The following is a 17542-nucleotide window of genomic DNA, read 5'->3' as shown; positions in this document are numbered from 1 at the left end:
CAGGTTATTTAGGGTCTAACACATGCTTCTGAGCACAGGTCTGCTCCATCTCAGTGTGGAAGCCTTGCAGCCTCGGCCCCTTTGCACTGGGTCTCCCGTGGCCCCGCTCCTGCCTGCGTCTGTTCCTACACTTCCTGTGGACTGGTTCTCGGTGCTGTTGTACTTCACCACTGTTATGTCTCTGTGGCTCCAGGGGCCTTTCTTTTCATATGTCTGCTCCACACCTTGCAAGCAAGCACCTGCTGCTGCCATCTTGTCTGCCAGAGCTTCAGAAGGAGATAGAGGAGGCCAGAACTTCAGATATTCCTGTTAGTAGATTTAGCAATGTGATGTTTTACAATTAATTTGATTTATTAACTAGTGGGGGATAGAGAGGGTATGCGTGTGCTATGACATGCATGTGGGGTCAGAGGTCAGCTTTATGGTGCCAGTTCTTTCCTCCCACCTTTTCTGGGTTCTAGGGATCAAACTCAGGTTGTCAGGCCTGTGTGGCCGTTGCTTTAATATGCTGAGCCGTTTCACTTGTCCCATGATGTGTTCGGTATATCTCATCATTGATGTGCCCACGTGTGCTTTTCCTGTGATTTCAGAGGCGAGGTGCTGTAGTCCATACACCTGTTCTTCAGTAAGTAGACTGAGCTGGTTTGTGTTTCGGAGGTCAGAATGCTTTGGAGTACCAGCTTGACTGAGTTCCAGCTCAGAGCCCCCAGCTTGCTGATTCGTTCGTTTACCAGCAAGCACAGTGCTGCAAGAAGACAGACTGCTGGCAGAGCAGAGAGCCAGGCTCCAGGCCCCGGGCCCCGCTTAACACACTGCCCTCCTTCTAACGTATACATGCCTGTTCTTTCTTTCTCTTTAGAAAACACTTATTTTCTTTTATGTGTAAGAGTGTTTTGCTTGCATGAATGTGTGCATATGCATGCAGCGCCCTCGGGCCAGAGAAGATGTTGTATTTCCTGAAACAGGGATTACAGGTGGTTGTGAGCCACATGTATGTGCTAAGAATCAAACTCGGGTCTCTCAAAGAGCAGCAAGTGCTCTTAACCACTGAGCCATCTTTCCAGGCCCTCATACCTGTTCTTTCTATGTGTACGTACAGGTAGAGGGAGGCAGTATGTGTTCTGTTTGGCCCCTCATAGTGTGAAGTAGAACCTTTACTAGGATAGTCCTTTTATATCTGTGTATAAAATGTATTTTAGATACTTTATTGTTGTTTTATATTGGTGTGAACTGTCTCCTGTTCTCAGTAAGTAGAAGTTGGAGCTGGTCTCTTTGGCCCTGTTAGAAAAACATGAAATTGTTCCACAGAGACGCTTGCCTTTGGCGGAATGGGATGTGACATCTGTGGACTGTTCATTTTACAGGGAAGAGTCTAGAACTGCAGCCCCGCTCTACTCAGGTGGAGAGCTGGGTAGGGGCTCAGGCCACTCAGAGGCCTAGAAATCAGAGGCCTAATTAACAATGATCTCAGCAATCTCTTGGGAAAGTCCCTTTGTTCTTCCTGCCCAGGGGCTTCTCTTCTTTCTGGTAATCACCTTCCTGTCCCCCTTCTCATGGCCCTGCCCTTACTCTGGTTAGCTCTGGCCACTGCTCTGCCGAAGAGCCTCTCCCTTCATTCCTTGCCCACACGCAGCCAGGCTGGCTACCCCGGGACAGCACCTGTCTACCAGGAGAAACCTGCTAGTGTATGTAAATATCTCTTCTTTTGTATTTCAGTGAGGATGCCATGAGGAAAGCTGGTGTGGCCCACAGTAAATCTAGCAAGGATATGGAGAGTCATGTGTTCCTGAAGGCCAAGACCCGGGTAAGACCCTGCTGGCCAAAGTCCCCAGCAGAGCAGTTCCAGGAGGGGAGAATTGCTGAAAGTGAGCCCTTCTGTGTGGATCCTGGAGAGGGGGAGTGCTTGCTTGCTGATCTCAGATACAGCTGGCTTCACCACAGCACTCTGGAACGTCCCGTATCCATGGACTAGGCAAGACTCTGGATGGGCACTGAGTCTCTAGGCTCTGCCTCTGACCTGTCAGATGTCTGTAGTCAGCCCTGTGATCCCTACACGGGGCTCCTTGGATCCCGCTGCTCCTATGAAGGAGAGGTTGGCTTCATGCTCCTGGAGCCAACACCGAAAGGTGGGCAGTGTTTGGTAAAGTTGAGCTTGGAACTTCCCAGGTGGAGTTGGTAGAAGGATTTCCAGGCTGGTGCAGCACCAAGGCCTTTAGGTGACTTTCTCCTAATTTGTTAGCTCCCAGGAGTGGAGGCTAGAAGTGGAGCAGTGGGATGGGAAGACGGCTCAGCAGTGACAGGCCAGACTGTTCTTGAAGAGGACCCAAGTTCAGTTCTCAGTACCCATGGAGGCTGGTTCATGACAGCCAAAACTCCAGCTCCATGGGATCTTCTGGCCTCCATAGGCACCTACACTCTCATGCACATCAGCTACCCATTCCGCCCCATTCCCATCTCCACCCCTACCCGCCCCCCCAATTTTAATTTAAAGCTGGGTGTGGTGGTGCATGGTTTTAATCTTTAGCACTTAGGAGGCAGAGGCAGGTGGATTTGAGGCCTGCCTGGTCCACATATTGAGTTAGGCTAGCCAGGGCTACAAGTGAGACCATCTCCAAACAAACAAACAAACAAACAAATAAATCCATTAAAAAAGTAAATAATCCATTAAAAAAGCGATGCAAAAATGGCAGACATGAAGTGAAGTTGAAGTGTGTTTTTGTTTACATGTACACGGAGGGACAAGTTTCAAGAGCTTGTGGACTGCTCTCTGGGGGTATGACATACATTTTGTTCTTTTAAAAGCATTATTGAGATTGAATTAAGGAACTGAAATCCACCAATTTGAGGTATATAATTCAACCATCTAGGATATTCTGAGTCATGTGGACAGTTACTGCAATGTAATGTTATAATATTTTACAGAAGCTTGATACACATTAGCAGTCTTGCTCCATTTCCCTCTAGCCACAGCAGCCACTCACCTACTTTATTGCTGTGGATTTTCCCCTTTGACCTTGCTTTATAAACACAATCGTAATGATTTTTGCAACTTCTTTCACCTAGCATAATCTTGTCAGGGTTCATACATTAACCATGTTGTAGTGCATACTTGATTCTGTTTTTCAAGACAAGATTTCATGGTTGTTTTTGCTCTTTGCTCTTTTGGGGGCCCACCACCCAGCTCCCAAATAAATACACAGAGGTTTATTCTTACTTATAAATGCCAGGCCTTAGCTTGGCTTATTTCTTGCCAGCTTTTCTTAACTTAAATTATCCTATCTACTTTTTGCCTCTGGGCTTTTATCTTTTCTTACGTCTGTAAATCTTACTCTTACTCCATGGCTGGCTGTGTGGCTGAGTAGCTGGCGGCTGTGTGGCTGAGTAGCTGGCTGGCTGTGTGGCTGTGTGGCTGAGTAGCTGGCGGCTGTGTGGCTGTGTGGCTGAGTAGCTGGCGGCTGTGTGGCTGGGTGGCTGGGTGGCTGAGTAGCTGGTGGCTGTGTGGCTGAGTAGCTGGCAGCTGTGTGGCTGAGTAGCTGGCGGCTGTGTGGCTGAGTAGCTGGCGGCTGTGTGGCTGTGTGGCTGGGTGGCTGGGTGGCTGTGTGGCTGGGTGGCTGGGTGGCTGTGTGGCTGGGTGGCTGGGTGGCTGGGCGGCTGTGTGGCTGGGTGGCTGGCTGGCTGGCTGGGTGGCTGGGTGGCTGGGTGGCTGGGTGGCTGGCCCCTAACGTCCTCCTCTCCTTGTTCTTGCTCCTCTCTCTCCTCCCAGATGTCTCCTTCTAGTTTATCCTCTCTGCCCACCAGCCCCGCCTATCCTTCCTCCTGCCTCGCTATTGACCATTGAGCTCTTTATTAGACCATCAGGTGTTTTTGACATGCACAGTAACACAGCTTCACAGAGTTAAACAAATGCAATGTAAAAAACCGCAACACATCTTTGTATCATTAAAGCACATGTTCCACAACATAAACAAATGTAACACACCTTAAAATAATATTCCACAACAGTAGACTAGGCTGGCGTCAAGAGATATGACCTGCTCTGTCTTCTGAGAGCTGGGATTAAAGACATGTGCCATCATGACTGTCCCTGATTTCTTTCTTTGTTGAATTATACTAACATCATTTTCTGTATATTGGTGTAATCAGTCTTCATTTGGGTTGTTTTCATTTTTGGGGCTATCATGAATAATAACTTTACTTTAAATACTCACTAGTTTTTATGTAGATTTGTTTCATTTCTCTTGAGGAAACGGAAACTCCCTACATACTTGGGGTTTGAGTCTGACTCAGGCACTATTAAACTTTTCCAAAGTAGCTGCACCGCGTGAAGTCCAGCAGCAGCCCAAGGCTCTGTCCCCCCCCCACACACACACACACATTTGTCCTTGTCTTTGTTACTGCAGCCGTTGGTACCGTCACTTTGGTTCTGATCAGTGTTTGTCTGGTCAGTAATGACATCCATGTGTAAACATTCTGTGGTGAGATGTCCATTTTTGTCCTTGGATGTTTTTAAGTAGTAGTTTATATATTTGATACATAGATCATCTCATTTGCAGGTATCTGGGAGATGGGTAGTTTATATATTTGATACATAGATCATCTCATTTGCAGGTATCTGGGAGATGGGTAGTTTATATATTTGATACATAGATCATCTCATTTGCAGGTATCTGGGAGATGGATAGTTTATATATTTGATACATAGATCATCTCATTTGCAGGTATCTGGGAGATGGGTAGTTTATATATTTGATACATAGATCATCTCATTTGCAGGTATCTGGGAGATGGGTAGTTTATTGGTTAGCTCGTCCTTTGTATTTGTTTTGCAGTGGTGCTGCTGGTGTCAGAGACTCAGTCAGAGCAGTCTACCACTGAGCTGTAGTTTTGAGACATGGTCTTTCTCTGTAGCCTTGATTGTCCCGAACTCACTCTGTAGACCAAGCTGGCCTCAAACTCAGAGATCTGCCTGCCTCTGCCTCCTGAGTGCTGGGATTAAAGACATCTACTACAGTTAAAGGAATTTTGGTAAAGACTTAATCGAAGCTAGGCACAGTGATGCATGTCTTTAATCCCAGCACTCAGGAGGCAGAGGCAAGTGGATCTCTATGAGTTCAAGGACAGCCTGGTCTGCATAGTGAGTTCCAGGACAGCTGGAGCTACATTGTAAGACCCTGTCTCAAAAAAAAAAAAAAAAAAAAAGATTTAGTTGAATCAATCAGCTATTTCTAAAATGTAAGTTTTGTTGGTTCCGCTTTGTTTATTGTCTTAGTTTATGACAAGCCAGTCTAAATTTAGTGGCTTAAAGGAATAACCCCTTAGTTCTCCTGGGTCTGTGGTCTGGAGTTGAGGTGGTTGGAATTGTCTAGCTGGGTACTTCTACTGTCTGTCTTCTGCCTTTTCTTGTGACTGCTTTTGGAGGGGCCGGGCTGGGCCGGGCTGGACTGGGCTGAAGATCCATTAAAGGCTTCACTCATGATTGTGTGTGGCTTTTACAGGACCTTCACATGGCGTCACTATGACATAGCTGAGACTTTGTTGTGTCACGTTTGTGTTTCTGGAGGAAGAGCTGGAACTTCTAGTCCTCAAGTCCTAGAGCATCTTTTGTATGTAGGAAGTCTAAGGCCAGTGCGGCGGGTCAGGAAGGGAAGTTGCCTCTGCCTTTTGGTGTGGGCAGTGAGTCCAGTGACGGTTGCATTTCCACCACAGAGTAGCCATCTCCAGAGAGCTTTCTAGTGGGTGATGAATAAACCTTAGCTCCCAAAGGAGGTACCCAGAGGTTCATCAGCCCCTCACCAGTGCAGTTCACTCTGCCTTGGTCGTTGATTTTTTACAAGTGGTGCCTCAGTGATCTCTTTTGAAGCTGTCTCTAAATCCCTAACTCCACCAGTAGGCCCTGACTAAGTGGAGGAGAACTGCTTGTAGGAGCAGTGTTGACTAATCTATCTGTCTGTTCTTTTGCCTTTTTGTTTGTTTGTTTGTTTGTTTGTTTGTTTGTGACAGGGTCTCACCATGAAGCTTCTGTCTGGCCTGGAACTCAAAGAGACCAGCTTGCCTCTGTCCCCACGTGCTGGGATTAAAGGTGCACGCCACCACACCTGGAAAGTCTATTTTTAATGGCAGTTGCTTGCCCTCTTTTTACCCGCTGTTCCCCGTGGAGATAGGTGCCTGCGGTTGTAGTGAGAACCTTCCTACCCAAGGTACCGTGGCACCCCAGGTTCACTGTGCCTGCTCTGGTTTCCAAGGCTCTGTTAGAACAGTTGTGAAAGAGATTTAAAAGGTCGTACTCCAGGAGCATTGAGGAGAATGAGGGAGGATAAAATAAGATCAGAGAGATTACAGCTTCTTTAGAGACGAGTAACAATAGGAGGCAAAGGTGAAGGTACTTTTTTAACAGATCTTTCCTCAAGTTTATTTGTAAAAATAGCATGGGGTCCTGATCATCTGCAAGTGTGTAGGTTTGTCACACCAGTCCATCTGTCTTCACGTTGGCAGACAGAAACCTTTTCTGTGGGGCTTCACAGGGGCCTGGGTACCTTTGGGAGCCTGAGCTGGAGCTGAGGCTTCTGCCTTGGTTTGAACCTTGGGCTTTGGTTGGCAGAGCCTATGACCCTTGGCCACGTAGCTTCTAATGCACTTCCCAGGTGTGGAGGTGAGCGATGAAAGCCAGACGGCTGAGCTTGCAGTGGGGCCCTTTGGCATCTTGGGTTTGACCACCTTGGGCTTCCCAAGGGCCTTGATGGCCTCTGCATTGTTGGCCTGCGTCTTCCTCAGGCCTTCCTTGTGCTTCTAGGCAAAGCACGTGTTCCTTAGGAACTTGGCATCAAGCCTCTTAAGAGACTTGTCTCCTTGTGACCAGGGTTTCTTGATGCCATTTCTGTGACATTTTGGGATTGGTTGTGTGTGGTGTGGTTCTTGGACTTGGCAACCCAAGGCTCCTGAAGTGCCTGGGACTAGAAGAGAAACTAGGTGAAGGTAATTTTAAAACGGTCTGTTTCTTGTCATACCTCCCAACCCCATTGTTGAGGATTGAACCCAAGCCAACCCTACTCTACTTCTACATGCTAGGCCCACGAGTCACTTTGCTAGTTTTCTCTGTTTGTAAGATATGAAGAATTTTTATACAAGACAAAGGATCCCATGGAGAGAGGATAACTTTAGAATTAGAATTATTAATTCTAAAGTTATACATTAGGGTTTTTTTTTTTTTTTTTTTTTTTGCTTTTTCGAGACAGAGTTTCTTTGTGTAACAGCCCTAGCTGTCTTGGAACTCTATCCTGGAGACCAGGCTGGCCCTGAACTAACAGAGAGAGATCTGCCTGCCTCTGCCTCCCAAGTGCTGGGATTAAAGGTGTGTGCCACCACTGCCCAGCTTGTTAGGTTCTTTTTTTTTTTTTTTTTTTTTGGTTTTTCGAGACAGGGTTTCTCTGTGTAGCTTTGCGCCTCTCCTGGAACTCACTTGGTAGCCCAGGCTGGCCTCGAACTCACAGAGATCCGCCTGGCTCTGCCTCCCGAGTACTGGGATTAAAGGCGTGCGCCACCACCCGCCCGGCTTTGTTAGGTTTTTTATAGTGTGTACTGTTAGCATAAATTTAAGATAATAAAGCTGGTCTGGCACTGCCCACCATCAATCTCAGCACTCGGGTAGAAGTAGATCATTTCTTTGAGTTGAAGCCAGCCTGGTCTGCTAAGTAAGTCAGGCCAGCCCCACCAGTGCTGTATATATATGTTTCAAACAGTTTCTCTGTATAGTCCTGGCTGTCCTGGATCTCGCTTTGTAAACGAGGCTGGCCTCAAACTCACAGAGATCTGCCTGCCTCTGCTTTCTGAGTGCTGTGACTAAAAGTGTGCGCCACCACTGCCTGGCCAACAATTTTTTTTTTTTTAAAGAGACTAGCTAAGCTAAGTTCTCATTCCTTAAAGGGCTAGTCCCCCCCCCCCCCTTCCTAGTATCATTCTAATTTGGTCATTTTATCTATGAAAAAGGTCCTTTATGGAAAATCAATTATTTTTTACATATCTACTCTGTTCTGGTTGAGACTGTTCGTATTTGACAGATAATTTCATAGACACAGTCAATCCATTTCCATCTAAGCCCCAGCCCACAAGTTACACATAGAGAAAACAACTTAGACATCTCAGCATTCACAAAGAGAAGTAGAGGTAGGGAAAAAAGCATAAGAGGGAGGTACGTAGGTCAGTGTTTGTGCAAGCCTGATAAGAGACTTATTTATATATTTACTTTAATCACGGTGCGTTGTGTGTTCTTCCTGCTGCCAAGGAACCAAGTCCAAAATTTCTGTTGATTCCCCGCCCCCCCACACCCCACTGGGTTTCTCTGTGTAGTTTTGGTGCCTGTCCTGGATCTTGCTCTGTAGCCCAGGCTGGCCTCGAACTCACAGAGATCTGCCTGGCTCTGCCTCCGGGGTGCTGGGATTAAAGGCGTGTGCCACCACCGCCCGACCAAAATTTCTGTTTTTAATTAGGGCAGCAGTAATGGTGACAGTGTCTTAAATGCTCCTGTAGTTCCTAGTAATTGGTTCCGTCACATACAGATCTCATTGGTTAGTTACAGCTACAGTTTGGTTTCATATTGTTTTAGAGCCAACAGTAAACAGTTCCAAATCCAAGTCATACTCATCAACTAGGAAAAGCCTATGCATTTTACTCGTTCTGTGTCTGGGGTGTTTATTGAGCAGTCTAAGCAACCATCAGCAGAGGGACTGGTGACAGTATCTGCTGTAGTCCAGTTCCTGCTGCCCAGTGTTCCTTGGCTGCTGTGGCAACTCTAAAGAGGACATTTCCTTAAGAAATGACTTCACATCTTCGTGGACAGTCACTTCTGTCAATCCCCTCCCCAGCTACCTGGCCAGGCCCAGTGCCCCAACCTTTATCTTCTGAACCTCTTGCATTTACCTTCTGAGTGCTGGGATGGCAGGCTTGTGTCAGCACGCCCAGGCTGTGCAGTGCTGGTGATTAAAGCCTCGGCTTTGTGCATCGAGGCATGCTCTGTCCTGTCAACTGGGCTGCATCCCTAGCCATAGGCAGCAGCTTTCTGGTGTAACTCCGGAAGCCCAAGCAGCAGAAGCAGCAGCCAGTTCTGACCTCATCAGAACCAGCCCTGGGAGCTGGTGAGCTGACTCCGCAGGAAAGGAAGGCACTGCTGCCTGAGCAGCTTCCGGAAGCTCTGGCCCTGCCACCCCCATGGGAGAAGAGACGCGCTGCAAGCGGTGCTCTGACCTCTCCTTGCATGTCCATAGCATGTCTACCTACATGCATGTACGTGCAGCTAATTAAAATACAAACCTCCGTGCATTAGAGGACACATGGAGAGACTGAAAAACAACTCAGAAAATGTAAGTAATATGTGATGAGGACTGACTCTCTAGTTCATGTAAACAACACTAAAAAACAGGCAAAGGGTTTGAATAGGTATTTCTCAAAAGAAGGTGTAAACTGGCCAAGACGCATATGAGGAGATTCAACACTGCTAATGGTTAAGGCTGGTGAGGTGGCTCGGGGTAAAAGCAGTGAAAGAATCGACTCGAGATAGTTGACCTCCACACGTGTGCAGTGACACGAAGTGCCCACATACAGATCACACACATGTGCACAAATAATAGGTGAAATAAATGGAAAAACAAACACTGCGATGTGGACATAATGACACACTCTTATAACCCCAGCACTCGGGAGGCTGAGGCAAGAAGATTGCCACAAGTTCAAGCCAGTCAGGGGTAGTGGGATAGTGAGATCCTGCCTGAAAAACAGAAACAAAAAACCACCAAACCACAGTGAGGTACCAGTTCATACTTGTTATGATGGCTATGATTTAAAAAAGAGTTGTAGCTGGTAGTGATGAACCTGTAGTTCCTGTTACTTGGGACCTGAGGCAGGAGGATCACTTGAGCATAACATAGCAAGACCCCCATCTAAAAATAAAACAAAAAAGACAAGAAGCAGTGTTAACAAATGTAGAGAGATCAGAGTCCTTGGACATTGCTGGGAGGGTGTAAAATGGCGCCTGTGCTATGAAGAGCAGTATAGTGATTTCTCAGAGTAACGACACTCCATGTGTCTGTTCCTAGGTGTAGTTCAGCACAAATGAAAACATCCAGATAGTCCATGTTATCATTCATAGCAGCCAGCAGTGGAGGGCTGGAGAGATGGCTCAATGGTCAAGAGCACTGGCTGCTCTTCCAGAGGATCCAGGCTCAATTCCAGCACCTATGTGTTGGCTCACAACAGTGGTAACCCCAGTTCCAGAGCATCTGAAGCCCATTTCTGGCCTCTTTGGGCACTACATGCACATGATGCACAGACATACATGAGGCAAAATACCTATACACAAGCTAAAATAATAACTTTTCTTAAAGCCCCAAATAGAGACAGTTCAAATGCCTATTAACTGATGGGTAGATAAGTAGAATGTGTCCATATCTGGTGGTATTGTTTGGCTGTATAAAGTATGAAGTGTTCATATTACCACAGAGTGAGTCTTAATAGCGTGATAGACATTCTGTGTGTGAAGTAGAACAGTCACAAAGAACTGCGTTTTGTATGCATTTTGATAAGATATTCATAATTGGCAAACTGATGACGAATTATTAGTGTCCTGGGTCTGGTGTAATAAATGACTACCGATCTAGAGGCTTTGGTCTCTGGGTCCCATGCCTCTTTTCTCTTGAAAGGTCACACATGTTTATAGTTGGCTAGTTTTGTTTTCTTTCTACCTGCCTGCCTTTCTTTCTTCCGTCTTTTTTTTTTTTTTTTTTTTTTTTTGATAGGGTTTCACTTCATAGCCCAGACTGGTCTTGAACTCACTATCCTGCCTTGCTTCATGCTTTTTTTATGGACAGAACTACGAAACAGCATGTTTTTGGGTTTTGTTTTGTTTTTTGTTTGTTTGGTTGGTTTTTGGTTTGGTTTGGTTTGGGTTTTTTTTTGTTTTGTTTTTCTCTGTGTAGCTTTGCGCCTTTCCTGGAACTCAATCTGTAGTCCAGGCTGGCCTTGAACTCACAGAGATCCGCCTGGCTCTGCCTCCCGAGTGCTGGGATTAAAGGCATGCTCCAGCATGTTTTTGAAATAATGAATAAAGCTCCATAATTTCCCTCTGTGTTTTCAGTTGAGATTAGCCTTACAGCGTTGTTTGAAAGCGTCTTGGAACCACGTGTGTGATGTAGGAGTCCCATGGCCTTTCCTGTCATGGCAGATAGTCCTCACTAGTGACCAGGTGTGGTCATTGTTAAGTTTAAGATTCCTTTGCAGCCTTGCTTGTGTCCATGTTCTTCACTGAGAACTGATGCAGTTTTGGGTTTTTTTTTCTTCTCTACAGAAGAGGACCACTTAAAAGATGGATTTGTTTGTTTGTTTTTTTCTATAGTATTCTGCCAACAACTTGATACTCATTTGTTTCTGTTGAATTTTGAGTTTTTCTTTTGGTTTCTTGCATTTTCTCAGTTGTGAAAGCTCGATAGGGCTTCTGAGTGCAACCCAATAGCACGGTATGTTGGAAAGGCTGTTTGCTGCCTAGTTCCTGATAGTTGATACTTCCTATGACTTCATCTGACCTTTAGCGTTTCTTCTGCAGATGGGAGTGACTGTGTTCAGAGCCCTTGGGCAGAGTGCCGGGTGACATTGGCATTTCCCTTCTCATGTCTTGCGGGAGCTCATTCTAGGCTGCTGTGGTTTGTTCCTTCTGCAAGACTGATGGGTATTTTGAAAGCCTGTGAGGATGACACCCACACTCTCCTGTCATATGTGTGTGGGGTGTTTTCGTGCATGAGCTCAGCCCTCACTGTGCTTTGCTGCCAAGCCACATCCCCAGCCGCTCCTGGGCCTTTTCAGTGTTTTTCTGTAAACTAGCTAGTGTTAGTCATCTTTGTATCAGTTGGTGGTTGGGAGTACTAAAGGCGTTAATACATGTAAAGTTTTTAGACCTGGGCCTGGTACCTTGTATCTTTTAGACATGTCTACTCTGGTTATGGGATTGCTGTTTATAGTCTCATAAACTGCCTTGGATGTAGCCTGAACATAAGAAATTGTGATGATGAGCGGGGCAGGAGGAGTAGAGAGAAAAGGGCAGTTATCTGCCCCTCAGCCTCTTTCCTCAGTCATCCTAGAAATTTTAGGGGCTCTGGAGATGAAAGAAGGGCCATACTGTCTCTTTTCAAACAGAGGATGGGAACGTTCACTCCTGTGGGAAGTTCAGTTTGGCCACCAATGTCCACCACTGATGGTAAGCAGCCAAGGAGCAGATGGCAGCTAAGCTTTGCAGTCAAAGGCGCAGTGACAGTAGCTGAAGGCTCCTGTGGAAAGTCTCCTTGGCAGCTTACCCACACACCCAACATGTTCCTAGGTGACCAGCCCTTGTGAGATGCATAAAATACGCTCTGTATGTAAGAAAGCCCTGTAACTAATTGCTCTGTGCCCCACCCCTCTGTCCTGGTCTATAAAGCTGAATTGGACCTTGATGACTGTCGTACTTAGTAGGCCACAAGTGGTGCTGGTCATCTCAACATGATGTGTCTACACACCTGGCCCCAGGCACTGGATCTTCTGTCCCAGCCTATATGTGGAAAAGACTTTGGGGATGTACTCCTGTGCTCTGTCTACTGTGTCTTGGGTCTGAGTAAGCATAGATCATTCCCTCTGGAACCTGCTTCTTCCGGTCATGTCTTTCATGGTAGTAGAAAAAACTTGCTAAACTGTTGTAAAGATCACGGAGAAAACAGTGTAGGTCTTTAACAGAAAGTCACATATGCCCTGCCTGGCCCTAGGGTCTCTTCCACCGGACCTCAGCCATCTTGTTTCCATTCCTGACTCTGGCCTCAAACATCCCTATTCCCCATTCACCACAGGAGCGTACTTTGGGTACCAGGCCTCCCTTGACAGACTGTCTTTCGGTCAGAAATTGATGGGGCATTGGAAAGGGGTGTTGACAGAGCCTCGTTAGTGTCCCCTGTTCCAGCTGTGCGTCCTTTCCCACTGTCTAACCCCATCCCTTGGGGACAGATTTCCCCAGCTTCCCTTCATCTTACTCTGTACTGGGAGACGGCGATGAATGGAGTCTGGAAGTTCATGAGGGATGACCGCTGTAGACAGTCCTAACCGGACAGGGCTCCATACTCGTTCAGTCTGTGTTCTTCTGTCTTCTCCTTCGTCACCTTGTCAGTCCCAGGATTGCTTTGGAGAACAGCTCGTGCAAACGGCAGACACTAGGGCTTTGCTCTTCGGAACTTCCGTGCTGGCAGAGTGGGCGTTTCAGTGGAGGGAGAGAGGGATGGCATGAGACTTTAACCCAGGCATCTCTTTTATTCTATGCCTTGGTGTAGACTCATAGTAGTTATTTTGCTAGAAAACCCAGGAGTGTCCTTAGATACACAGAGGACATCAGTGGAAGGCAAGCCCCACTAGGCAGTTTCAGAAACGGACAGCTCAGAGCAAAGGCCTCTGCAGGCAGTGGTCTTCAGCTCTCACATTTGAGAGGGGCTTTGCTCTTTCTCTCTCTGTTCAGCCAACAGAAGAGCATCCTCAGTCATCCCGGAAGTTCTAGAGGGCTTTGGGGAAGAAGGAAGGACCATATCTGTCTTCTGGAACACACACAGATTTGTGTGTAAATACCCGTCTCACCAGCAGGGGAAAGGCCACCACAGTGCTGTTCCAAAAAGCAAAAGTACTAACACATCAGTTGTGCAAGCCTTGAGACTTTGGGCCGAGTCCGTGGACACCACACATGACACACATTGACTGCCCTGGATAAGAGGAGCTTGCAATGGGTTTTCTTAGCTGAAGTGCTCTCTTTGTCGGGGTGGAAGCTCTCTGCACCCTTCTTAACCTGTCCCTCTAAGTGGGGGGTCACTGACACCCTCCCTGTGAGAGGTGGGTTCCACAGGAAGCCATCTCAGGCAGTTCCAGAGGCCAAGGCTTGTAGAAAGCAGCTCAGCTGGATGGCTGGGCCATCAGGGGTGACAAGGGGGAGTCACATGCCTTTGCTTCTCCGTTTGGGATTAAAGTACTTCCTGTTTTTCACTTTTAGGACGAATACCTTTCCCTTGTGGCCCGACTCATTATCCATTTTCGAGATATTCGTAAGTAAGAGTTTCTATTTTGGGGTGATTGTGCTTCTTTGAGGGGCTGTATTTTGTGGCTGTGTGGTAGGAACTCTCAGGCAGGCCTTAGCATCTGAGTTAGGACATCACATGTTTCTGGGGTGTTCCTCACTGCTTCTCCCCACCCTTCTAGGCCTCAGCCTCAAAAATGTGCGTTTTGACTTACGGAAATGTTGGCCCCAAAGTGATCTGAAGTGGGCTTCTGTTCTCACTCCTTTTATGACTTTCCATTTGCCTCTGGGTAGTTCTTAAGTGAGCAGTTTACTTTGTAATGGGTTTTATTCCTTAAAAGTTAATTTTGTTAATCCTAGGAGACCTGAACTGTTTGTCTCTATGAGACTGAAGTTTTTGAAGTCAGTTCCCCAAGTCCCTGCTCCCTCTCTTTGCTGTACCCTTACCTTAACTCTTGTCCCCTCTGATTCAGAGGGGATTGTTGTGGTGTTAGTCTGGTGAGCAGCTCCCTGGCTTCTCAGACGTGGGTTGTCATAACCTCCAGGGCAAGATTCTTGGCACCTTGGCGTTAGGCAGAGGCACCCAGTGCTGCTGGATGGGCACAGCCCATGACGGGCACCAGGGCTGGTGAGCACCGAGTTCCAGCTGACAGCTGTGTAAGCCCCAGACAGGCTTGTCTTGATGGGCCACTCCCCCCCACCCCCCCACCCCCACCTCCACCGCAGGTTGTCGTGGCAGCACACAACTGCCTGTAACTCCCGCCCCGCCCGCCTGTGGTGTCAGGTCCCTGAGAGCAAGGGGGGACACTGAATTCCAGTGCTCAGTGACAGTCACTCCACACTGACTTTTCTTTCTTTTTTCCCCAAGACAGGCCTTCCCTGTGTAGCCCTGGCTGTCCTGGAACTCACTCTGTAGACCAGGCTGGCCTTGAACTCACAGAGATCTGCCTGCCTCTGCCTCCTGAGTGCTGGGGTTAAAAGTGTGCACCCCCATGCCCGGCTACTCCACGCTAACTTTTAAAAACAGATTATTAAATTGTGTGTATGTGTGTGTATGTATCTCTGTATGTGGGTGTGCACATGTGAGTGTAGGTGCCCATGAAGCCTAGAGGCATCAGATCCCCTTGAGCTGGAGTTACAGGCAGTTGTGTGCTGCTAGATGTGGGTGTTAAGAACTAAACTCTGGTCCTCTGCCAGAATAGTGCGTTCTTAGCCAAGTGTGGCGGCAAAGACCTTTAATCCCAGAGAGGCAGAGGCAGGTGGATCTCTGTGAAGTTTGAGGCCAGTCTGGTCTACTGAGTGAGCTCCAGGACAGCCAGGGCTACACAGAGAAACTGTCTCAAAACCCCCCCCCCCCCCAAAAAAAAATCTACAGCTGTGTCAAGTTGGCATAAAACTAGCCAGCCACAATCTTTGAACCATCACTCCAGGCCAATTCCTCACTAAGTCTTTACCAGAATGGCCAGCAAGGTAGACTTCACCAATCTTGCTTTTTTTTGGAGTATTGGGAGGTGCTTAGGTACTTAGGAGAAGAAAAAGTCTGGAGAGTAGGCAGCTGGATATCCTGGCATGGATCTCCACGCCCAGCTCTTTAGGATAGTATCCTGGGATGCACACAGCCCAGCTCTTTAGGATAGTACCCTGGGACGCACACAGCCCAGCTCTTTAGGATAGTACCCTGGGACGCGCACAGCCCAGCTCTTTAGGATAGTACCCTGGGACGCGCACAGCCCAGCTCTTTAGGATAGTATCCTGGGACGCGCACAGCCCAGCTCTTTAGGATAGTACCCTGGGACGCGCACAGCCCAGCTCTTTAGGATAGTATCCTGGGATGCACACAGCCCAGCTCTTTAGGATAGTACCCTGGGACGCACACAGCCCAGCTCTTTAGGATAGTACCCTGGGACGCGCACAGCCCAGCTCTTTAGGATAGTACCCTGGGACACGCACAGCCCAGCTCTTTAGGATAGTACCCTGGGACGCGCACAGCCCAGCTCTTTAGGATAGTACCCTGGGACGCGCACAGCCCAGCTCTTTAGGATAGTATCCTGGGATGCACACAGCCCACTTACTCACATGGAAGGACTAAGCAGGAAGCCCTGGACCACCAATTGTTAGGACTCCTCTTTCGTAGGGACTGGGTCGGTAAACTCGGTTCCCTCACCTAGAAAATGGAGATGACGTCACCCTGGAGTGAGCTGGAAGTGGAGGTGCTCCAGTCCTCAGCGCTGTGCTTTTAGCCCCAGCCTGGGTTCCTGTCACTGGTCTGGTTTGTGACTTTGGACCTGGAAGAAAGAAAAGGCCCAGGGTCGCTAAGCTCAGGGTGTGCTAGCCTTGGGGATAGTTCACTGAGGTGGAGCCCCAAGTTTCTTTGCTCCCTGTGCCCCCAGGCTGTCGATGTGCAGCAGTGCTGGGTTGGCATCTCCTCACTACTCACTAGAGTAGCAGCAGCTCCTTGGGACTGAGTCTCTAGGTTCTGTCGGCCTTGTTTCTATGCATGGTCAGTTCAGTTCAGCAAATGACCCCTGGTCAGACACCTGCAGAACTGACCTGTCCAGGGATGTGTGTGTGTGCAAAACTGTTTACACTGGGGTTTTGTGTTTGTGTTTCTCTGTAGATAACAAGAAATCGCAAGCTTCTGTCAGTGGTAAGTTTTCCAGTGTGGGATGGCAGGAATGAGATAGTCCATGCCTTGCATGGGTGTGGGGGGGTGTCAACCACGTACTGGACTGGAAGGTTCCAAAGATCTCAGGTGGAGTGGCAGCTGATGAGCTGTGTCCCAGGTCTTCTTCTCCCTTTGCTTTCTTGTAGACTGAAGTTCCCCCAATGCTTTTCCATCTTGTTTTATTTAGCAGAAAGATCATAAAAACTTAGAAGGCTTTGTACATTTCCTAGAGAAACCATTGTATTGTGGCATTTTAGTGTAATAACCCATAGTAATATGTCATAGATAATAGCTGTGGGAATTCACTGCCTCTGTTTCTTTCTCTTTTGGGTGTGGGGGCATGTTTTTGAGACAAGTTCTCTCTATGTAGTCCTGGCTGTCTATATATAGACAGGACTATATATAGATAGAACTATATATAGACCAGGCTGGCCTCAAATTCATAGAGATCTGCCTCTGCCTCTTGGAGTGTTGGGACAAAAGATATACAACCCCACACACCGAACTGTATTCACTTTTTTTTTGTTGTTGTTTTAATTTATTTATATCTTATATATGAGTGCTCTGCATGTATACCTGCACGCCAGAAGAGGACATCACATCCTATTATAGATGGTTGTGAACCACCATGTGGTGGCTGGGAATTGAACTCAGGATCTCTGGAAGAGCAACCAGTGCTCTTAAGTAGCCCCTGTTTTTTGTTTTTTGAGATAGGGTTTCCTTGTGTAGCCCTGACTGTCCTAGAACTTGCTGTGTAGACCAGGCTGACCTCAAACTCAGACCCGCCTGCCTCTGCCTCCCGAGTGCTTTGATTAAAG

At 47.5% G+C, this 17542-nt stretch overlaps 1 protein-coding gene across 9 annotated transcripts in view; it reads left to right on the top strand.

The window, feature by feature from the left end:
• The window catches only part of Med15 (mediator complex subunit 15), a 66933-nt gene that overhangs the window by 20679 nt on the left and 28712 nt on the right, over positions 1-17542 (top strand). For 4 of the 9 annotated variants that reach the window (XM_052740069.1, XM_052740061.1, XM_052740068.1 and 1 more), the window contains exons 2-4: positions 1717-1804; positions 14036-14087; positions 16677-16706. In XM_052740069.1, the coding sequence (XP_052596029.1) occupies positions 1717-1804; positions 14036-14087; positions 16677-16706 (170 nt within the window). Of the gene's footprint in view, positions 1-1710; positions 1805-14035; positions 14088-16676; positions 16707-17542 lie in introns of those variants that run through there. The other 5 variants (XM_052740062.1, XM_052740065.1, XM_052740064.1 and 2 more) reach the window with 4 other exon arrangements.

The sequence above is a fragment of the Peromyscus californicus genome, unplaced genomic scaffold, assembly GCF_007827085.1.
Source record: "Peromyscus californicus insignis strain IS unplaced genomic scaffold, ASM782708v3 Scaffold_16__1_contigs__length_79575227, whole genome shotgun sequence".
NCBI lineage: Eukaryota > Metazoa > Chordata > Mammalia > Rodentia > Cricetidae > Peromyscus > Peromyscus californicus.
The sequence above is the reverse complement of the archived record's forward strand: the minus strand, read 5'-3'. Positions and strand labels throughout refer to the sequence as shown.